The sequence below is a fragment of the Drosophila biarmipes genome, chromosome 3R (genome assembly GCF_025231255.1).
Source record: "Drosophila biarmipes strain raj3 chromosome 3R, RU_DBia_V1.1, whole genome shotgun sequence".
NCBI classification, from domain to species: domain Eukaryota; kingdom Metazoa; phylum Arthropoda; class Insecta; order Diptera; family Drosophilidae; genus Drosophila; species Drosophila biarmipes.
The window spans coordinates 6,145,206-6,167,317 of record NC_066616.1 but is presented as its reverse complement, the minus strand read 5'-3'; the positions used below and the strand labels follow the sequence as shown (position 1 = coordinate 6,167,317).

General features: G+C 44.5%; 7 protein-coding genes across 10 annotated transcripts; 3 read left to right on the top strand and 4 right to left on the bottom strand.

Moving 5' to 3' along the window:
* Positions 1-249: 249 nt before the first annotated feature.
* Positions 250-2,751, top strand: LOC108027323 (THO complex subunit 4). Of its 2 annotated transcripts, none has more exons than XM_017098729.3 (4): positions 250-684; positions 1,187-1,388; positions 1,513-1,710; positions 1,804-2,018. In XM_017098729.3, exons 1-4 carry the CDS (start codon positions 439-441, stop codon positions 1,860-1,862), a joined length of 705 nt encoding a protein of 234 aa, XP_016954218.1. In that variant the 5' UTR covers positions 250-438; the 3' UTR covers positions 1,863-2,018. The 2 variants fall into 2 exon arrangements, with proteins under 2 accessions (XP_016954218.1, XP_016954217.1); XM_017098728.3 differs by lacking the exon at positions 1,804-2,018 and adding an exon at positions 2,236-2,751 and having other exon boundaries at positions 251-684.
* A 99-nt stretch (positions 2,752-2,850) lies between these two features.
* LOC108027324 (jupiter microtubule associated homolog 1) lies at positions 2,851-5,775 on the bottom strand. Its single transcript, XM_017098731.2, has 2 exons — positions 5,619-5,775; positions 2,851-3,701 (listed from the first exon to the last, which is right to left on the bottom strand). The coding sequence occupies exon 2, from the start codon at positions 3,670-3,672 to the stop codon at positions 3,316-3,318; it is 357 nt and encodes a 118-aa protein (XP_016954220.1). The 5' UTR covers positions 3,673-3,701; positions 5,619-5,775; the 3' UTR covers positions 2,851-3,315.
* A 393-nt stretch (positions 5,776-6,168) lies between these two features.
* Positions 6,169-9,230, top strand: LOC108027292 (E3 UFM1-protein ligase 1 homolog). The gene is made up of 5 exons (XM_017098685.3): positions 6,169-6,348; positions 6,420-7,420; positions 7,579-8,050; positions 8,178-8,836; positions 8,904-9,230. Exons 1-5 carry the CDS (start codon positions 6,272-6,274, stop codon positions 9,041-9,043), a joined length of 2,349 nt encoding a protein of 782 aa, XP_016954174.1. The 5' UTR covers positions 6,169-6,271; the 3' UTR covers positions 9,044-9,230.
* Positions 9,231-9,332: 102 nt separating this feature from the next.
* On the bottom strand, positions 9,333-13,265 carry LOC108027291 (PAX3- and PAX7-binding protein 1). Of its 3 annotated transcripts, XM_044093081.2 has the most exons (9): positions 12,928-13,259; positions 12,569-12,870; positions 11,850-12,090; positions 11,607-11,789; positions 10,852-11,505; positions 10,238-10,786; positions 9,983-10,175; positions 9,597-9,920; positions 9,333-9,540 (listed from the first exon to the last, which is right to left on the bottom strand). In XM_044093081.2, exons 1-9 carry the CDS (start codon positions 13,145-13,147, stop codon positions 9,489-9,491), a joined length of 2,718 nt encoding a protein of 905 aa, XP_043949016.1. In that variant the 5' UTR covers positions 13,148-13,259; the 3' UTR covers positions 9,333-9,488. The 3 variants fall into 3 exon arrangements, with proteins under 3 accessions (XP_043949016.1, XP_043949019.1, XP_016954173.1); XM_044093084.2 differs by lacking the exon at positions 12,928-13,259 and having other exon boundaries at positions 12,564-12,704; XM_017098684.3 differs by lacking the exons at positions 9,333-9,540; positions 9,597-9,920; positions 9,983-10,175; ... (1 more) ...; positions 10,852-11,505; positions 11,607-11,789 and having other exon boundaries at positions 11,943-12,090; positions 12,564-12,870; positions 12,928-13,265.
* A 605-nt stretch (positions 13,266-13,870) lies between these two features.
* On the top strand, positions 13,871-17,362 carry LOC108027355 (arrestin domain-containing protein 17). Its single transcript, XM_017098777.3, has 4 exons — positions 13,871-14,093; positions 14,706-14,861; positions 15,712-16,557; positions 16,629-17,362. The coding sequence occupies exons 1-4, from the start codon at positions 13,979-13,981 to the stop codon at positions 16,781-16,783; spliced, it is 1,272 nt and encodes a 423-aa protein (XP_016954266.1). The 5' UTR covers positions 13,871-13,978; the 3' UTR covers positions 16,784-17,362.
* Positions 17,261-19,464, bottom strand: LOC108027354 (axoneme-associated protein mst101(2)). Its single transcript, XM_017098776.3, has 2 exons — positions 19,166-19,464; positions 17,261-19,051 (listed from the first exon to the last, which is right to left on the bottom strand). Exons 1-2 carry the CDS (start codon positions 19,353-19,355, stop codon positions 17,451-17,453), a joined length of 1,791 nt encoding a protein of 596 aa, XP_016954265.1. The 5' UTR covers positions 19,356-19,464; the 3' UTR covers positions 17,261-17,450.
* Positions 19,465-20,616: 1,152 nt separating this feature from the next.
* On the bottom strand, positions 20,617-21,871 carry LOC108027092 (sperm-specific protein Don juan). The gene is made up of 2 exons (XM_017098309.3): positions 21,663-21,871; positions 20,617-21,608 (listed from the first exon to the last, which is right to left on the bottom strand). Exons 1-2 carry the CDS (start codon positions 21,757-21,759, stop codon positions 20,788-20,790), a joined length of 918 nt encoding a protein of 305 aa, XP_016953798.1. The 5' UTR covers positions 21,760-21,871; the 3' UTR covers positions 20,617-20,787.
* Between the last annotated feature and the right edge of the window lie 241 nt (positions 21,872-22,112).

The following is a 22,112-nucleotide window of genomic DNA, read 5'->3' as shown; positions in this document are numbered from 1 at the left end:
GTGTGAGCTTAAATTTGTTATGAGATGCGAAAATACGTGTAGATTAAAAAATAAAGTACTTACTGGAAATGCATTTTAGACAAAGCTCAGAAAATATAAAATTTGCTTAATGTAAAAGTTTTCTTTTAATACAAATTCTTTTGAATTTTACCTTTTCCAATTGAAAATTTATAAATCCATCCCCAGTTCCACTGTTTCCTATTTGTTGGTGGGCGATCGACGTTACCTTGACGAACGCCGTTTTTAAACACTTTTTTCTCAGATCCAAGATGGCTACTTTGTAATTTTTCGTGCGTCGTTTTGCAGTGTTTTGTGAAATTCCACGCGCTTCTTTGACCGAACACAATTCTCGACGCAACTTTCGGTAGCCTACAGAGAGCAATCTTTTTCACGAACTTCAAAAGATCTTCGCAGACGACAGAAAAGCACGAAATCAGGATGGTGGATAAAATTGAAATGAGCCTCGACGACATCATCAAGTCCACTCGTTCGCAAAAAAAGCCTCAGGCCGCTCGCGGAGGACCTGGTGGTGCCCGGAAACCAGGCGGCCAGCAGCGTCTTCCCGGCGGAGCCCGTCGCGGTGGCGCCAATGCCAACGGATCGCCCAGGAAGCCTGGGAGCGCGCTCAAAGGCCCCCGAGGAGGAGTGGCCGGCGGAGCCGTTCAGAAGGCAAAGTTCCCACGGGTAATTCAATGCGTTTCAATGGCCAAACGGAGCAGCCGGAGCAGAATATCCCTGTGTTCAGCTCACCAGGACAATATTACCAAGCAGGTGTCTTGCGAGCCTTGACCCACACACACCGGTACAGCAGTACAACAGTACGAGTAAATGTACAAGGAAGCGAAGCAAAATCAAAATGGCCACCCTGCGCCTTCCTACGGACGGAACAATTCTCCGAGCCCAAGCCAAGCCTCAAGTTCCTTTAAACCCGTTCTTCCAGAGTACCAAACCAAACGAATCCTGTGTCTTAATTTATTTCCCCTCTCGTCTCACGTTTTCCCCGTGAGCCCCACCCAGTAAACAAGCATTTCTAGTGTCTCCGCTCGGTATGGCTGTCCTCTTGAGGCTAGGACACGATGCACCTGCTACTGCCACGGCTACTCCCGCCAAAAACATTAGTCGATACGCCTCGCGTTCGAACCAACAGACATACCCATCTACCTTCTACCTAATACTACCCCTCTAGGGCGATGTGAACAGCGCTTGGAAGCACGATATGTACGACGGACCGAAGAGGGGTGCCGTCGGCGGCGGATCCGGGCCCACCCGCCTCATCGTCGGCAATCTGGACTACGGCGTCTCTAACACGGACATCAAGGAGCTCTTCAACGACTTCGGACCGATGAAGAAGGCGGCAGTGCACTATGATCGCTCAGGTCGCTCATTGGGTAAGTTTGCTCATCTTGTAAAATATTTTTCTTTTTTTTACTATTAGAGATAAATTACGAATTTTGGATAGAATAGATGTCCGTCTACGATCCACTATTTAATATTTTCCGATTTCCCTTGCAGGCACCGCTGACGTAATATTCGAGCGTCGTGCCGATGCTATGAAGGCCATCAAGCAGTACCACGGCGTGCCTTTGGACGGCCGCCCTATGACAATTCAGCTGGCCGTCTCCGACGTTGTCGCTTTGACCCGTCCCGTAGCCTCCACCGATGTTAAGCGTCGTGTGGGTGGTGGCGCATCTGCTCCTTTCAAGCGTGGTGGTGCGTATCCAAATCTTCTACCAGGGACCGTGAATAATGCCCAAATTCGTTCTTTTTTTTTACCTCAAACATCATTCATTAAAACCATTTCAGATCATTTTTGGATCTATGCACTTCCACAAAGATTTTTAAATGCCTATTTGTATCGATAACAGTGAACTTAAAAGATAGATTTTTATTTTTTACTGGTATTTGTTTTTACTGTTATTTATTTTTTACACATAATTGTTTCTGTTTCTCTAATTAAATGATTTCCGGACGAAGTAGTACATTTTTTAAGCGAGTCTGACACAATTTCTACTTCTTTACTTGAACTTTTCTTCTCATTGATCAGATTACAAAACTTGTGTACATATTTTGCAGTTTAGTTTTACTCCGGAAAGATTTGTGCGAATGCTTGCAGATCCAAAAGCTTAGCTTTCAAACAATTGTCTCTGCAATGGAAGCAAGAATGGTTTTGATTACGGTCCCTGACGGCTATCCCTTGCTCCAATCCTTACACTGCCATTCCAAACTGTTTTCTAGGTGGCCAAGCTGGTGGGGCTCCGCGTCGTGGAAGCTTCAAACGTCCTGCCGGAGGCAAACCGGCGGCAGGCGGACAGCGACGGGAGCGCAAGGCCCCACCCACTGCCGAGGAGCTGGACGCCGAACTGGACTCCTACATCAACGACATGAAGATCTAAGTAGCCAATAGTCTGAATTAGTCTAAAAAAGAAAACAAAGAAAACACAATCCCTAGTCTTAAGCCTACCATATGGACACTCTCCGCGTGGTTGATAAACGCATCCGGATCGACAACGCCGCGCCAAGGAACAGCACACCAACATCAATAATTATGTACATCCCATTTGCGCATGTATCCACTTAATTGTTTATTATATCAATTTGGCGGCTGTTGGGATAAGTCGAGTAACTGAAATACATTTGATGCTGTATTTATTATAAATAGTAATACGCTTTAAAGATCGACGATGAATTGATGGACACTTGTAATTCTAAACTGAAGTGTAATAAATGCTAGAATTAATTTCGTGACCAAAACGAGCTGTCTTTACTGACTCGCTAAGTTAGGAGTATTGTTTAGCTACTAGGCGGACTCCGAAGAATCTCCACCAACTTGCAAAAATAAAACACCGATAATTTATAATTAAATGTTTTATTTTTGAATAATACATCGATGGTTATAAAGGGATTCGAATTGGACACTTTAAGTACAAATGCTAAATTAGGCTTCGAGTAGGTGGTAGAGTTTAGCAAGTCAATCCATGTACTCCATGTTTGTGGGGCGGAATCACGAGTCACTTAATTTCAACAATAGCGTTAGACATGTTAAACTTTTTACTTAAACAATAGGACCTGGTGAGAGGGATGAAAATGAAACGACAAAAGGAAGAACAACTTGGAGTGCTGCTTTGCAAATGATTTTCAGAGTTTCCCGTCTCCGGCTGATCAGCAGATTAATAAAGGTATGCGCCTCTAAGTATGGTGTATAAGTATGTTATAAGCGAGTTATATTTATAGGTTTATGTTTTTTATGTGGGTCTGAGGATGTGATGGTGAGTCATTAAATGCTTGGCAGCTGCTTCTGCTCCAGGGCACCCTCCTCTACCAAAATCCGCCCGACGAGAATCCGCCAGGAGGCACTCGGCCACGAGCCTCTCCGTTCGTGGCCGCCGGCTTGTTCGCCGGCTCCTTTGGCTGGCTGGGCGGGGCGGACTTGGCTTCCTCCTTCTGGGTGCTGACCTCTTCACGGATCTTCTCCACCACCTTGTTGGGATCGGTGGAGCCCATGCAGGCGTTGAGGTTCGAGGAGTTCTGTTGGTTGTACTTGGCGCGAGGAGCCGGAACGTTCACATCGGGCTCCGAGAAGATGTTGGTGTGGCCGCCTCCTGGGGGCTTCAGCACTCGGCTGGAGGGACGAGCACTGGTGGTCAGGCCAATTTTCAGCTCGGTGGAAGTCATTTTGTCGCTGCTGCTTGTGGTTTCAGTAGCTGCAATGCATAACAATGAAGAGCGAATCAGATGCGGTCGGATATACGAGTACCCTAGAATACGAATTCAGTCACGCCATTTGCGGATGTGACGCCCGGCACAATGCCGCCGTCATCCGACATCGCCCCACTGGGGAAACTCTTTGTGGAGCGGAGTGAAAACGAGACCTCTACGAGCTGCCCTCCTGCCCCTTCTCGGTGGTTTTTCTGCACATAGAAATTCATCGGTTCCCCCTATCTTTTTGCTTGCTGCGTTCTCTTTAACTTTGCCGTTAGCTGTAATTGCGCGTTTTGTGGCCGTCGCACTTTCGTTGTTGTTTTTGGCGCTGTTCATTTCTCCGTTTTGGTGTCAAGTATTCGCACAGTGGGCTGGGAATGTAGTTTCTCAGGAAAAAGGCGAATGTTGACTATGGCTTCCAATGACTTGGACCGTTTTGTAAAGTGAATTTCCACTTCACATTACATCAATTACTAATAAATCGCGTAATCAACATATGATTTAAGTTAAATTGGTATATGCACAATCCCAGTTGGACAAATAAATGTATTTACTGTTGTTGATTCACTAATGATAGTGACTAATTAGTCATGTATGTATAAAGACCCCATTTTATGGTGTGTTTCTCAAATTCTTCGTATCGAATATGACACATTTTGGGCTTTTTTTGGGAAGCAGATATATTTATAACCTTCCCACTGTATCTGTGTAGTGATTTCCATCTATTTATGCTTCGCTAATAGCAAAAAGAGGTCGCCTTTCAGGCGATGACATCTGCAGCAAGTGCTGTAAAGCATTTGTAATGATGCGTCATCCGCCGGGGAGGCACTTCCCGCCAAACTACCCACCCGACTCCACCGGGGAGTATCGCCTTTGGGGTGGCTGTTGGCAACTACAAAAAGCCCGGGCCACACACACTCGCAATTTAGTTGGGGCATGGGGAAACAAAGCGAAGTGAATGACCGCAGCGAGTCAAAGATCTTTTGATTAGACGGCTCTGTGCGATTCCGATTCCCATAGTCGAGCGCTTTCCACCTGGGCAAATAATAACACTGGAGTACACCGCAGGAAAAACCGGGCTCAAGCTAGCAGACACTTACAGCTCCGCACACACCTGTGATATTTTGGCAATTTCGAACACAACCAACGGGACCCCCTTTCTCGCAGTGTGAAAGCCAATAACTGCGACTGATTGCCGTGTTCCCTTCCACTGTACTTGTTGTTGTTGCTTTCCTAGGGCGAACGCCGGCTCACAGCCACACACGTACAAGAGTAAATCACATTAACTGTGCCCGTGCGCCTGTGTGTGTGCCGGAATTATGAGTAATGAGCAATCTGGATACAACTCGAAATTGCGGGCCCCTGCCTTCGTCGACTTGTTGACCAAGTGAACATGGCCAAAACACATTAGACGCAAATCCAGTTTCGGCAGAGACCTGCTTAAAAAGCATCTTCGATTAGCCTTAAACGGCGATGCACACGGAAACTGGCAGAGCATAAAGAAAAACAACACCGAGAGCTCTACTAAAATTCGGTTTAAACTGCTTCCAGCTAGTTTTTAGGTGCATGCAATAGTCGCCCGACTAGGGCGAAACACACAGAACCCGACCAACATGGCCGCCAAAAAGCCAAGAGGAGAGCCCCGAAGAGATTCCCTCGGAGTGGGGACCACACAGCCAGGCAGGCGACTCTCCGCTTCCACGGAGGATGTGTTATTTTTAATGCATATGGCAGCTGTGCCAAATAAAATTCAGAGGCAGCTGCACACTCACACACAGACAGCGCTTGCGCTCGGTGTGAGAAATTCCATGGCACAAGTGAAAAGTGCTGGTCTGTGAAAATTATTGATTGGTTTCGGCCCCTGGGATAGGACACCCTTCAGTGGGCCCAACCTCTTGTGGCGATCCCCGGTCGCTTACCTTGAACACACTCTGGCACTCGGCTCTACTCGAAGCTAGTCAAGCTCTAATCTTGCGGAAATTCGCTGTGGAAAACGACGCGCTCTCGCCGACGAACGTTGATTTCAAAATGTAGAGTGCCGTAGGGCAGTTTTAAAATTTCGCTAGCAAGCTATTTGGTTTCCGACGATTTCTAGCTCTGGTCACACCCAGAGCTGTTAGGCCCAGATTACAAACACGCCATCTATAACATCCCTGTTATGAATCAAACGTCTCAACTCTTAACTTTTAAAAAGGAATTAGAATTTAAATGTACATTTTTTTAAAAGGAGCGACTCTATTGGACCGACCATTTAATGTTGATCAAACAAAAATACCCCTTAACGACACCAGGGGTTTTACGAGTTTTTAAAGTTTTCCTAAAAATATAGTACAATTAAACGGTAAGGAACGCAAACGCGACGCGTCTGTAAGCAAAACGGGACCTCATAGTCCTCATAGTACCAACTATCAGCAAAGTGTTTAACCGGTGCCGAGACAGCAACCTTTAACAAAACCTGCCAACTCACAGTGTGGTAACACTGGACTTTTGTTGACGTTTCAGGTTTTTAAGATTGCACCTGGAATAGAGTCTATTTCATATCGTTTCTTTATCTCACCGATTGATAACAAAGATGGGCAGTGATTGGGACGAGATCAAGCGCTTGGCCGCCGACTTTCAGAAGGCGCAGCTGACGTCGACCCTCCAGAAGTGAGCTACGCCTGGAACCGCACACCTTTTCCATTTAACCATTTCTATCTGTTACATTACCATACTTTAAGGCTCTCGGAGCGAAACTGCGTGGAGATCGTCACGCTGCTGCTCGAGAAGCAGATGCTGGAGGTGGTGTTCACCAACGATGGCAAAGAGTACATCACCCCGGATCACCTGGAGCGCGAGATCCAGGACGAGCTGTATGTCAACGGAGGACGTGCCAACTTGGTGGAGGTCAGCAAAACCCTGAATGTGGATTTGTCGCGGATCGTGGGCTTAGCCGAGCGGATAGCGGCAGAGAATCCGAGCATACACCTGGTGCTGGGACAGCTCATCGACGAGGACTACATCAGCCACATTGCCCAGGAGATTAATGAGAAGTTGGCGCTTCGGGGAGAGGTCTCCATATCGGAGTTGGCTTCCCAGTTCGACCTGCCGTCGGACTTCCTGCAACACGATGTGGTGGAAAAGCACCTTGGCAAAATCATCAAGGGTCGCCAGGATGCCACCAATCCCCGAGTGTTTTTCACGCAGGCCTACATCCAACGCTGCAAGGCGAAGATTCGTGGAGCACTGACTGCCATCACCAGGCCCACGAATGTGGCCGTGATCCTGCAGCAGATTGGAGTGCAGGAGAAGATCTTTCACTCCCTGCTCGACGAGATCTCGCCAGCGGGCCAGGTTACCTCCAAACTGGCCAACTCCCAATATGTGCCTCACATCTACGCCAAGACGCAGGCCGACTGGGTGAACTCGTTCTACAAGCAAAATAGCTTCCTCGAGTACGATGCCATTCAAAAGCTGGGCATTTCGGATCCCAAGTCCTACATCCGCAAGCAGTTCCCCAGCGAAGAGTTCCTCTTCCTCAAGCGTGTGGCTCTTGGCGCTCGGCTTGTTGAGCTCACGGTGGTCACCGCGCTGAACGAGTGCAGTGCAACCAAGCAGTACCTGGACCTGTCTACCATCCTCCCTTCCAACTTGTCGGAGGAGGACATTGAGGAGGTCTTTGGCGCCATCATGGCCCAAAAGCACAGCAATCCCAGCAACTTTGTGTACCTGGACAGCATCGGTAAGAATTCGACTCAAGATCTAATCTGTAAATGTTTAAGAAAATGCATATCACAAATGGAGTGAATATACCCAAGCTCTTATTATCAATTTGCTGATGGGAAACATAACATTTCATTGACAAAAAGTGAAAGAAATATATAAAATTTTTTTTTTCAGTATTTTCGCAACCGTACCTCGCGCAGCTTGTTCAGCCATGTCAAGCGTTAGCAGAGTCTCAGGCAAAGGTGGCCATCGACAGCGGCGTCTACCAGCAGTACGTAGTGGAGAAGACTCTGGCCCAGAAGGGAAATGTTTCGACCCAAGACCTTGAGGACGATGGTAAGGTGGACAAACGCGACGAGCGAAGAAAGAAAGCCTCCTCCGGCAAAGCAGGAGGCGGAGCTCAGGGGCGTGAGACCAAGACGAAGTCCACAAAGAAGCACCAACGTGGAAAGGCTGCAGCTCAAAACGACAGCGACGATGAGGACGATGTGCAGCAAGGCTCTCGAAGTGGCGGTGGCGGAAACAAGAAGACAGTGAAGCCGTTGGAACTGGTCAAGACAGCGGACATTGTTAAACTGATCACTGCCAGCCTGGAGGAGGAGGGCTTGGAGCATTTGTCGAAAGCGATTGCTGCTCTGTATACAAAGTAAGTAAATAATATGAACCTATATTCATGCAATAGCGCTTGGAACTAGATTAAAGTACATGTCGAAGAACGGATACGGTGCTTGAATTTAGAACTACAAATGAACCTGCATACTTTTTCATTATAGTCAATTTAATCAGACGGCTTTGGCTCGGGCCCAGGAGTTGTTCGAAGCTACTCCGCAAACAAATCGCCGCCAGACCCACGCTGCTATCCAGGATCGAATCAATACGCTGCTGATAGATATAAGGCTCTACGAAAAGGGTTTGAAGCTCTTTCCTCAGGACACACAGGTCCAGCTGGTTAAATACCTGCTCAAATCATTGGGAAACGATATTTGCAACGAACTTTCACTATACGTAGCCAGCGAGTGCAATCTGACTGTGAAAAATACCAACCTTAACGTTGACCAGCGTAATAAGTTGGCTCAAGAGTGCGATGCTCAGTATCGCCCTGCGTTGTTGGAACAAAACAAGGCCCTGAACAAGACCATTGACGACTTTGAACTAGCTACAGAAGCGGTGCTCAAGTCATGTAGTATGATCATCAAGAAGGTTGACAAGAAGAAGGATCGCCTTTTGATCGCGAACCACAAGAGGAAACTGCAGGAACAGCTGCTCGAGTGCCGGGAGCCAGCTCTGCTGCTGCACCTGGCCGCACTGATCCTTTTTACAACGATCAGTGGTAATATTTTACATGCGTCCGGAAAATTTGTCTCTGCCATCCTGCAGCACATTAGGGGATCTCTGAATGAGCCACAAAACGCTTTGCTACTCCGATATCACGGTAAGTTGCAGTATTAAATCGTGCTTTTAAAAATTAAAATGGTTTGCTTATATCACATATTTTTCAGATTTGGTCCTGCAGGTTCTGCAGGCGACGCCGGACAGCAGCGAATCAAAGATCGCCCACGAACAACTGCAAGCTATGCAAACTGAAGTCGTTGAGTTGGCGCAGAACTTTACACGGGCCTCGTTTTCCAAGGCTGATTAATGATGCCGCCGCGTCGCCTAAGCTTCCCAAAGCATTTCGATGTATCTTTAATTTAATTGGTTCCGGTCCATAATAGATTTGGCAATTGTTAAATTTTCATAGTTTATAAATTGTTTTTATTATTGCTATGCATGCGAGTCGCCTAAATACAATCAGTAAAGATACAAAACGATGAGCCTTAAACAGAGTTCCAAACTTAATCACTTTCGAGGTTTTATGTTTATAGGAAAACGATTAAAAATTGATTGGATTGGAAGGTCAATCTCCATAAAGTTTAGTAAGCTCAAGCTTGCGTGTGGAAAATGTTTTACTGAGCACTTCCTATTTATTTACATTGCTTGAAGTCTTATAGTTACAAGATTTGATAACAAAACAGATAGTTGTGCCTTTCATGCGTCCTTCAACGAGTATTTGATTGTTAGATTGATGTGAGAGTCTCTGCACTTTATAAACTATGTAGTCTTTGTAGAATTTGTTTGGCCTTATCGCTGGATTGCCTGCAAAAAGAAAATGGGGTTAATGGCGGTAAACTATAAGGAACTGGTTTCATTACATGAAGACTGGATTGGTGGCATCACAGCTCTCTAATGTTTGTTTAATGTATCCTATGAAAAGCTCCAAGTTCTTCAGGGTCTCGCTGTTGGGCACTAACCAGACCGTCGGCAAAGTATTTACAATAACGTACGCCTTGTTGATGGCATCGTTTGGCGAGCAGACTCGCATGGCTAACAGAAGGTAGCGGTTCAGCAGCGCTCCAATGGCCAGCTCCCGCAGAAGTTTATCAGCCAGGATGCCCTGCCAGCTTAGGAAGTTGCGGAAAAGCTTCAGGCCGCTGCAGAATTGTCGCTGAAAAAACGACGTCTTTGCCTCTTGCACTCTGAATTTAAGGAACGGACAAGTTAAATTCGTAGTTCACATTTTAGGAAATTCAAATCTTACTGTTTGGGAAAGATGGGTATAAATACATCGTTTTCTAGAGCTAGCCGCATCCTTTCCATGATGGATTCGAAAAGTTTGTTAAGTTGCTTATTGGTCCCGCTTAATGGAAACTCGCGCCCCAAGCGGTTGATGAATCCAACCAACCTGAGGGTCTGTGTGGTCGATAAGGGATCCCAGCATTCCGTGACGAGAGCTGCAAAATAGTTAAGTGTTTTTAAGACCCAAACGTCTTCAAAGAAATGTCAATAAGCCCACCTGTAACCTTTGGCAGGACAATCTTCTCGATGAGCGCCGGCACCAAATTGACATCCGGATCGTTCTTAAGCTGATCCACAGTTTCATCTGGCTGACAGGCATAAAGCATGCAGGCTTGATACCATCGCATATTCTCAATATCCGCGTACTCATCTAGCAGAGGCGACCAAAGAACTAGTTCGTGGCGCACCAGTGGCGCCAAGAGTTTTGGAAGGCACAGGCTAACGAATGCATCTTGATATGAGGACATGTCTGTCTTCCGCCATGCATGGAACTTCATCAGGATAAGCTCAATCTTGCTAAAGTCCTCGGTAACATCGTCAAAAGCCTCCACTGACTGGGATTCTATCTGCGCCGTGGATGCTGCGCTCTGCTCCTGCTGCTGGTCGGCGATCTCATCGTCACTGGACATGCCATCCAGATGGGAGGAGAGCAGGTCGTTACGCTCGCGTTCGCAGCGGCGTCGAGTCCTTCGACCCTCCCTTTCCGCGGCACGGCGTACTTGCTCTTCGTATTCCGGTGCACGACGTGATGCTGCTGATGCAGGCTCTGATGAAAGAAAATTTATTAGGATTGGTCAACATTTTTAATTTAAATCTGGAAGTAATTCTTACTTGCTGCTTCGGCAATTTCCTTCGCCTGGTCCCGAACATCCTGGCGGCGCCTATTCACCAGATAACGCTGACTTTTGCCGTACTGTTGCAGTGCTCGTTTTTCAAGTTCATTGATCACGGGCGACTTTTCGGAAAGGCAGTCTACAAGGTCGTTCACATAGCACTTTATTTCCTGGTAGAACTTGTACTTTGCGGCCGCTGTTGGTGCGTTCTGCTGGCACTCCAGCTGCTGGAGCTTTAGTGCCTTCAGTTCGATACTGATTCTCGCCATACTGTCGGTGTGTTCCGCCGATCGCTCCTTCAGCTCGCTTAGACGCGACTGAATAGCGGCAAAGATTTCCTGCGGAGTTCTCAGCGCAGTAGCTTTGGCTTTCTCCTTCTTTGATTTGGCAGATGATCGAACTGCTGCCGCCAGATTGCTGCGGTCAAGGGCATTTTTCGCATAGGCCTGCTCCAGCAGCGTGGACGTTGACTGTGGCGTCGCTAAATCTCCGTCGTCCATTCCAGACCCACCTCCTGGTGTGGCGGGCTTGATCATAAAGCGGGAAAGCACCGTTTCGTGCTGAGAATGCACTAACTGAGCAGCCGTGACACCCTTGCGGATTTGTTGGTTCTCCCACTCGTTCATCTCGCGGTCAGAGTCTTCGTCGGTGGCTGCAGAGGAGTGAACAGAGGTTAGCAAAAGTCAAAAAATTTCAACTGCGTTTGGCCTGGCTCGGTTTCTGGCCGCAATTAGGACTGGGCCCTCTACATACAATCATTCTCGACGGCATAGAACTGCTCGCGACGCTCTTCGCGCTCTTTGCGTCCTGTAATGTCGTTCATATCCATGCGCTCTTCGTCATCCGATTGATCCCCCTCAACGTCTTCGCAGGGAAGGCGCGTGCTCAGTTTGACCGGCTCCTTGGGCTCCTCAACGGGTATGTAGTCGCCTGCCCCTAGAATCGGACACAGGAATGAATGAGTTGATGTACATTTATAAAAACCGCCGATCGTACCCTGCTCTCTGGCTCTCTGACGACGCTTTCGGGCAGCATGTATCATTGCTGCATCCGGAATTGAACCGCTCTCCAGCATCTGTTTCAAATGCTCCGGCTTTGAGAAGCGGTGGCGCGTCTTGTCGTTGCCACCATCTTCGGATTGCTGGTCGTCATCGTCGTCCATATCATCTCGTCCCGCACAGAGGGCAGCTCGACCATTCAAAATGGCCTCGGGAGTCTCCGATTTCTTTACCACTAGCTGGGGGACAATGAGTAAAAACTTTGTTATTGGGGATCTCAAAAGTATTTTGTTTAGAGTGAGGCTGAAGTATTCATGCTGCTTCAAGGAAGGAAAACATGCAATTAAAATCAATGGTGGGAAAAGTACCATTTTTATAACTAGGTAGATTACGGTTTTGTAACTTTACAAAGAAGAAATAACTAATTTCATATATTTCTTCTTTTCTAAGTAATGGACATTGGTGGTCTACTACCTAGATACTTCCCATCACTGATTAATTTAAATGTCAAACTAAGCAAAGTCTAAGCTACTCCTCTTCAAAAAAGGAACTTTAAGACCATCAAATTAAACTGTAAACTCTAGATATTAAACTCATTTAAGCTAGACGTGTAATCTTTGCTTCTAATTATTCTACGATAATTGAATTGTAATTTTTGATGTTGAAATATCGTTAAACGGTATTATGGTAGAAGAAATTGAATAATAATAACCTTACCACAAAGTCGTCTGTGCGTATTTCGGTTTGGATCATATGATTATCACTTTTTTTACTTTTACTCTGATCGCTGGCAGTTTTATATCTGCCAGCACTGGCAGGATTCGAGTTGGAATTGGTTGGACCCGAAGATGGGCCACCGGACGACTCTAAATGCTGTGTACTACCATTTTCGCCACCGGGATGTCCGCTGTTTTCCGCCCGCTCCTCGCGCTTCTTCTTGCGGCGTTCCTTGTCCAGCATGCGCATCACTTTCTTGCTGTGCGACGACTTCCGCACCTGGAAGACCTCGCCGTCGTCCTCTGCAAGGGATTGCGGATTAGGAACGCTTCTGATTTTCGTACCTCGCCATAGCTCACCATCATCCGCGAAGCTGAGCAGCGCCTTTGGTTTGCTGTTGTCCTCCTGCGGCTTAATGGCCTTCCGGCTCTTCTCTTTGTCCCGCTTGCCGGAAATTATGGGAGGCGGAGGGGCCTCCATTTCGGCGTCCGGGTCCAAGGATGTGCCGTCGTCCTCCTCGTCCGCGTTGCTCGAGAACACGCGTCGTTGGATTTTCTTCGGTTTGCGAAAGAGCGACATTTCCACGTTGTTAATGCTACTTGGAATTTGTTTAATCAATGAAAACTCGGAAAAAAGAGAATTTTCGCAAAAGTTCTTCTTCTTCCTGTCTTATTGTAATAGTGATGGGAATTGATGTCGTGTTCGGGTGCCCGTGAGTCACAAGTAGTGGTGGAAATATAAAGTTGCTACTTAAGTCGATAACATTTTATGGAGATGGCACTCGTAAATATTCTGGGAGTTCCCAAAATTTTTAAATAGTTGAAAATTTAATGTTCCAAATTTATCATCGAATTAATCTTCTAAAATGTATTATCCGAGGTGTCAAAGAAATAAATAAATAAATATTCTGGGAGTTCCCAAAACTTTTAAATAGTTGAAAATTTAATGTTCCAAACTTATCATCGAATTAATCTTCTAAAATGTATTATCCGAGGTGTCAAAGAAATCCATTCCAACCAAACACGGTTGCTTTAGTGCATAGATGTACGTAAGAAACATAACGGATTTTGGTTGGAACAGATTTTTGTGACAACCCCGCTTATTATATTAAAGTCGTAATAGAAATAAGTGTTGGTATATTGTTAATGGATATGTGCATGTTACGTGTTTTATTGAATTCAGAAAATTAATATATTTCATTGCACCAGGAGAAAATCTTTTAAGTGTGGAAAGTCTTAAAATATTAAAAGTGACATTGGAATCTGGTAATATTAAAATATCGGCCAATATTTATTTGCTTTGCTCATCCCTAACACCAGCAACGCCCACCTCTAATCTCGGAACTCGGCGTTTAAAAAAAGACCGAAATTGTCGTTAATTTGTCGGTGCTTTGAGCCACAGAATCTCAAAATGGGCCTTAAAGGTTGTGAAATTCAATTGGACAACCCATGGAACACCTACTACGCCGGTCAGACAGTCAATGGCCAGGTGATATTCACATTTGACTCGCCCAAAAAAGTTCGAGGTGAGTGCGAGTTAAACCACTTTAAGGGCAGTGCAAGTAAATGTTAATTAAAAGCCAGCTGCGTTCTAAGTATTACTCATAGAAGTGACGACACCTTTGTTAGGGCCTGTGATTAATTGGAGTTCTAGATGCATATATAAATACGCTCATCTACACACACATATTGGTCATATTGTGCAGTGGTTATTCTTGTAACTTTTAGAAATCCTGTCAGAAAAAGCCGGTGTCCACCCACAAATGTGGGTTGGGCCTTTAGTTTCTTGCTTTCGACCTTGTTTTCACTTCAGCTGTGGTGATTGACCCTTCCAACGAAATGCACTTTCTCCTCTCCCCAGTTCGGCGATAACCAACTATAAATAGCTGCAAGTGTGAACACAAAAGAAAGTAAATAAATAGACGTAGGGGGTATGTAACCTATGGACGTGACAAACATTCCGCAACAATCAAATTCTGAGGCCACCGAACACGGGTGAGCGATGCTGTCTGGTGGCGATGATGTCATCGGTTGAATATGCCGTGGCGAGCTTTTCATATTATTTATAGCTAAATTTAAAACGCGACTGTGACGTCGCAGATTGTCATTCAGTAAATACAGCTACTTGTTCCTCGTAGGAATTATCATCCGGTTCCTGGGCGAAGCCAACACCGAGTGGACTGAGGAGAAGAGTGTGACCACCAGCGAGGGAAAGACGGAGAACGAGGTGACCCAGTTAAAGGGACATGAAGAATACTTCAAGATCCAGTACTATTTGCTGGGCGGCAAGAACAGTAAGTATGCAAAAGTGTAAAAGATTGTCGCAGATAGTTCTTATGACGGCTAAAAGATGTAGATGTCGAATTTGCGTTACAAAGAAAAAATTAGATTATAAACATTATAGCATTCTCTCAAACTGTATAAGAACTACGAGGATCAATGCTGTAGTGACCGTCAATGAAGTAGTAAATCTGCTTTTTATCACTTTCAAAACTGAGCTTTTGACCCAAATGAATCAAGCGATACCTTTTTAGAAACCTTTGAATGTAAGCTTGAGAAAAACAGAACTGGATAGAACTGGATAGTCGATGAATAAAAGATTTAATTTGTACTTATCGAAAGTATGTAACGAATAGAAGGAAGTGTTTGCGACCTATAAGTTTATATTTTCTTGATCGATCTAGTCCGTCTGTCTGTCCGTCAGTATGAACGCTGAAAACTTGGAAACTATAAAAATTTAGATCAGATTGTGTTATTATTACTACCCATCGTCATGCCAAAAATGTTTGAAATCTGACGACCAATTTAAAAGATAGAGTCAAACACAATCAACATTGCTATGTTAAAAAAATGTACAACTGAACGATTGGGCAATTATTAATATGAAAAAATGAAAAATGAAACCACAAAAGCTCAAAGTTAATTAAAAAAACAAATTGCTGGCAAAATTAAAAAAAAAATATGTATGCCTTATAGACTTAGCTTGTATTTCTTTTTTCCGGTGTCCTTGAGTACATAAATTAAAGGCATAAATAAGAATGGATATAGTTTAAATAGTTTTAAATTAATTAATTAATAATAATAACTAATAAGTTAATAAGTGCTTACTGAAACACGTTAATATTTATTATTACATCTATTTAGGTTCTGAAACGGAGCTGCCGCCTGGCACCCACACTTATCCATTCACCTGCGCCTTGCCGCCCAATCTTCCCTCCTCTTTTGAGGGTGAATTCGGACACGTGCGGTTTACCATTAAGGTGACGCTTGATCGTCCCTGGAAGTTCGATCAGGACATGAAGATGGCTTTTACAGTTATAGCACCTGTTGATCTGAATCTGAATCCACGCGTCAAGGAACCGTTCAAACTGGATCTAGAAAAATCATTCTGCTGCTTTTGCTGTCGCTCGGGACCGCTGGCAGTGATCACGAGCATACCACAAACAGGATTCGTTTCGGGCCAAGTGCTGCCTATCACCTGCGAGGTGGACAACACCAGCAATGTGAATCTCACCGCAGTGAAGTTTGAGCTGCGCAAGTTAGTCACCTTCCACACGAATCAGCCGCGGAGCGAGAAGCGCGAGTCCAAGGTGATCATAGCCAACTTGAGTGTCGGTCCAGTCAACGGCGGCGAGTCGCACACGTTTACGCAGCAACTGGAAATACCGGCGCTGCCACCGACCAACCTTCTCAACTGTGGTATTATAGCCTTGGACTACGACCTGCACGTGGAGTGCGATGTCAGCGGTCCGCACCGCAATCTCACGGGCAAGATCCCAATCACACTGGGCACCATCCCTTTGGCGGGCGTAAGGCCTCCTACACAGTTTACGGATGCTCCGTCGGCCGTCCAGTCCGAGGATCCATCGCTTGCGCCCACGCAGCCAGTAAGTCCGGCCAGTCCTCCGGGTGGCGATGGCGTGGGCGGTGCGCTGGGCTGGAACGTGGCGGACAGCACTGGTGGAGGTGGCTCCCTGTATCCCAATATACGTGAGTATGAGTTCTAGTCTATGATCTTAAACCAATCTTTCCCAATTTACAATTTTTGTATTACTTTGTAGCGCCACCGCAGTTTGTGGAGACCCAGTACAAGGCGCCGACCATCGCCGGACGCGACGACTCCGAGCACACGCAGATAATCGGTGACGGAGCCTTCGCTCCCCGCTATCCGACCTTCCAGTTTAATAATGCCACGGCACCGCCAGCGAACCAGTAAACGAGTCTCTAAAACAATGATATTTTTCAATAGTTTAACTCTACTCCAACTACAAGAGAGTGAATTTTTTCTAGATACCTCTAGATGATATGGGGTTTATGATTTTGATGGGACGTCTTTTCTTTCGTAATTTCGATTGGCTTGCATTTATTAAATGATAGCTTTCCGTCCAAAACGAAAGCCCAAATACATAAGTTGCAGTCAAAATAATACAGTGTCCAAAGGTGGTTCATTTTTTTTTGTTATTTTCGTTATAGTACACACTCATATATTTTTGATAATTGAAGCCATTAAATTTTGAATAAGAAATTGATCAAAGATCAAATCTAACGACACATACTTGATGTTTTTGTGTTTCTTAAAAACTTTTAAGCGTTAAAAAGGGACTTGAATCTCTATTGTTTTGACTGCATCTCAATAAATATTCGTATATATACGCACAATTTAGTCAATTCCGATTTAAAAATGCAATGGCGCTGCTCAACATTATTTTTCTCATTTTATAAGCCTGCAATAGTGCCTGAAACTGATGTACCACTATAATCGTAATAAAACACAAAAATTGATGATGAATTGTTACGAGGGCACAGCCAAAGATTTTAACTTCGAGAAACCTAATTTAGATTGGGAGACCTGGGAATTTAGAGCCACGGCACTTGTTGACCCTCTACTTCTTCTTTTTCTTGCAGTACTCCTCCAGTTCCTTGGCCTTCTTTGCTTTTTTCTCGCACTTGCACTGCTCCTTTAGGGCAATTTTTTTGCATTTGGCCTGTAGTGCCTTCATTTTCTTTTTCTTTTGTCTTATCTTGCTTTGGGCCATCTTCTTGCAAATCTGGAAGAGTCGCTTAGGATCGGCCTTGGGTGGTGGTGGAGGAGGGGGTGGGGCTGCTGCTTTGGGTGCTGGCGCAGGTGGTGGAGGAGGTGTTCCACTGACCTCTCTTTTGGTCTCTTTTTCAACCTGCTTTACCTCCTTTTTGACCTCTTTTCCGACCTCACTTTTGGTCTCCTCAACGCCCTTTTTGATCTCCTTGACGTCCTTTTCGATCTCTTTTTCAATGCCCCTTTTGATTTCCTGTTTAACCTCCGCCTTCACTGCTTTGGGGGCTTTGTTCAAATCCTTTTTTTTGAACTCGAACTTGTATTTAGCGCATACATCGACCTCCTTTGGTTTTTCCCGTTTACTTATTTTTTCGCACAGTTTCTTTTTGGCGTTCAATTCGCTCTCGGCCCTTTTCTTTGCCTCCTGAGCTTCCCGGCAAGCTTTAAGCCTGGCGGCTTCTTCCTTTTGGGCCTTCTCGCACTCTGCCTTCGCCTTGGCGGCCTCGTCCTTTTTGGCCTGTTGGCGGCACTTTTGGATGGCTGCGACTTTCTCGCACTGCGCCTTCATTTTCTTGAGCTTGGCTTTTTCGGTCATAGCCTTGAGTCTTTTCTGAGCCGCCAGCGCCTTCTTTCTTTGCTCCTTGGCCATTTTAGCGCACTGCCTCCTTAGTTCGCATATGTCTTCTTCGGGCGATTTGTTGGCCTCCTCCTCGGCCCGTCGCCTAGCCTCCTCTTCTGCCCGCTTTTTTTCTTCCTCGGCTTTCTTCCGGGCCTCTTCGGCCCTTCTGGCGCACTCTTCCCTTTCTTTCTGCTCGCGACAGGCTTTTTTGATGGCCTCTATTTTGGCCAGTTTTTCACAGTTCATTTGATCGGCCAATTTCTGGATTTGTTTGTTCAGCTTTTCCAGCTCTTCGTCCTCGTCGGGGCATTTATTTTTCTTCTCGCCGCACTCGTCAGCTTCAGCATCCTCTTCCTCCTCCGCCTTCTGGTTCTCCTTCTCTTCCACTTCACTTTCTCCTCTTTCTTTTCTAATGCACTTCAGGCACTGCTCCATGGCTGCATTTTTCTCGCATTCTTTTGCTTTGGACTCTTTTTGACATTTTTTCAAGGCGGCCTTTTCCCTGCACTTTTTGAGCATTTTCTCGGCCTTAAACTGCTTGCACCGCTTCTTAAGCTTCTTCGGGTCGTCCTCCCCATCATCGCCTTTCTTTCCACCCCCCTGGCCACAGTTTTTCCCTTTTTTCTCACCGACGCTCTTGCCCTCGCCACATGCTCCGCCGCACCCGTCGGCGGAGGAGGCTGTTTCGGGGTAAACCTCCCGCTTTAAGGACATCTCAGGGTCGAAGACCTCTTTTCCCAGGATCCTCTGCTTTAGCTGCTGCTCCAGACCTGCCAGGAACGCACATCGCAACGGCTGATCGGGTCGTGGGCAAGGAATATCACTGGTACCTGAAAATAAAATAATACTTTGATGAATACCTCGATGAAAAACCAATTCGTCTTATGGCAGCACATATTGGTAAACGTTAAACTGAAATAGTTAGCGTTTCTATCAATACCCACCTTCCTGGGAGGTCAACTCGTTTCGCAGCTTCAGCAGGGCTCTGCGATAGTCCTGGTTTGATTTTTGAACAGCTTTCAAATCCTCGCTTAGCTTAACCACGTGAACCATCCGCATGCACCTGCAACCATTGCAGGCACGGAAACAAGCATCCGGGTAGTGGCTTAAAGCCAGTGTGGCTCGTTTTAACATACTTTCTTATAATTTAGGTGCTAAAAGTCAACGGATAATTTTTAAGCCAAAAGAGTTAAAATGACCCGGTCTGCGCCATGATACTCCCCAAACTGGGACAAAAAATGGGCCTGTATTTGACGTTAATATCACAGAGAGCTTGGAGCTGAAAATTTCAATTGTAAAATAGTTGTTTCTATGATGATCCAGGATTTTTTAACATCAGAATTACAACGATTGGGAGCATCAACATTAGAGTAAAAACGTTTAATAGATTTAGTTGGGTTTTGGCGGTTACCTATCTCCAGCCACTGCATAAACAATTATTGTAGGGAAAAAGATTATTTTTTATATTAATCGGAAAGTATGTTACAGATAGAAGAAAGAATTTTCGACTTATAAATCGATTTATACATGTCCGCCTATCCCCACAGATCTCGGAAACTAAAAAAAACTAGAAAGTTTGGATAAGCATCCAGGTGCTTAACCACAGACACCAAAGGAACATTTTTAAGGATTCCGTTTAAGTGTAAATTATCAAATCGTACCAAACGCATTAAGTTTCCAAATGTTTTGAACAACTAAAATGATCCGGAATTTAATTACATTTAAATTTGAAAACAGAGTAATGGGAAAGTTTTTTTTATAAGCCGAATTTCTTGAAACTAAATTAAATTTTTTCAAGACATCAAACGTTTTTATTTAAAGATCAAGAGATTACTTAAATTGCATAACCTTTTGTACTTAACAATTACCCATTTACCCACATACCAAAAACCAGTTAAGCTTAAGGCTTAACAAAGAAGTCAGGTTGTTTATGCAGGTATCTGCTTGGAACTCCCTCATTCCATCGTGCATATACAGAGCTTCAACACTGCTCTTTGCACTTTATTCGGATTTTGGAGTTTACTTCTTTGATTTTTTTTTTTTTTTATTTCAAATGTTGGGCACGTGCCTTGATCCTTCATTTTTGGAATTTTGACAATCGTCTGTCAGACCCTTTTCTGCTGGAGAATGTTGGCCTAGTGGTTGGAAAGAATGTGTAGGTTAGACAGCCAAAAAAGCCTCTGAGCAGCTGCCCAAGGCAGGTCGGGATTTCAGGACATCTAATTAACAATAGTTAAAAACTTATTTTAACTAACAAATATTAGACAGAATTATTTCCAATTCCTATCATCAGGGATGTTTAAAAAATTATTGAATTAACGGAAACTTTCCTAACTCTCCGATTGTAGTAGAGAGGTCATTGCCAAACCGAGGATAATGTTATACCAAGTGGATCTACTTTTAAATTATTTTATTTACAACAAATAACCTAAAAGTAAAAAAAAAGAATTTCTGCCAGCATTACATAAAATCTTGATCGAGGTTATTAGGGTCAGATATTTTATCCATCAATAAATGTTTTAAGCTACTGATAAATTTTTTGGTTAGGTCCGCGTTGAGTCTTGCTTTACTTTTTCTTGGAATGGTCCTTTTCGCTCTTTTGGGGCTTTTGTGCCTTTTGTTTCTTCATAGCCTTTTTCCTGCATTTCTCTTTCTCGGCCAGTTTTCGGCATTTTTCCTTCTCGGCAAATTTTTTGCACTCTTTTATCATCTTTTTCATCTTTTCCTTCTCAGCCAATTTCTTGCACTTTTCCTTCTTGGCTATTTCCTTGCACTTCTTGTTCCAATCAATTTTCTTTACATCACACGGATCCACTTTTTTGCAAGGATCTTCTTTCTCGCAAGGATCCACTTTTTTGGGTTTCTTAGCGCACGGATCTTCTTTTAGGCAGGGATCTTTTTCCGCACAAGGATCTTTCTCCTCACAAGGATCTTTTTTCTCGCACTTATCCTTTTTCTTGCACTTATCCTTCTTTTTGCATTTATCCTTCTTGTTCAGTTCCTTGCAAATCTTTTTAAGTTTATCTTTTTCACACTTTTCCCTTGCTGCCAATTCCCTGCACTTTTGTTTTATTTTTTCCTTTTCGGACTTTTCTTTTTGGGCCAGTTCCTTGCAGACCTTTTTTACGTCGCTATCATTGCCTTCCATGGTGATCTCTTTCACCAGCTTCCGGCACTCTCTTTTCATCTTTTCTAAATCTGCAAGATTTCCATTTTTTAACCATCGGTTTAAGCCAATCCGTTGGGCCTTTTGCTGATCCAGATCGTCCAGGAAATGTTGTTGCATGGGGTTGGGGAGTTCAGAAGATTCGACGCGGATCACGCCGATCGAGCCTTCGCCCAATCTTTTAGGCCTCTGACTAGGAAGTCCATCAGGCTTACAAATTTCTAAACCATGGACCAATATTAACCTTGTTTCCAGAGTCTTAGGGTGAAACCTACCTTCATTTTGTAAATTTGCCAGAACCCTGAAGTGGTGGTTGCGAAAAAGGGAAGATTGTGTGAACCGGCTTAGACTTAACGCGGACCTCTTAAACATTTCAAGATAATATTTAAACGTTTGTGGCCAAAGGTCACAAAAAATTTTGAAAAAAGAAGTACAAATTTTGTATGCTTAGACTATAGAAAAAGGAACTAAACTGAATTATAAATCGAAGATCTCATACTAGACGGTAATTTTTTTTGACGTTAACATCGAAGGTTTTTTTTTAATTTAATTAACATCTTTATTTAATATCGAAGGTTCATATTACAAAAAAGAAACAAAGTCAATAACCATACGAATGCCAATGCATCGCCCCATGTTGAAATGCATAGGTTCTGATATATTGAGAAAGATTTTCCGAGTATTGCAACCAAACTACAGGTATGAAGAGTTTATTCGGCCTATCA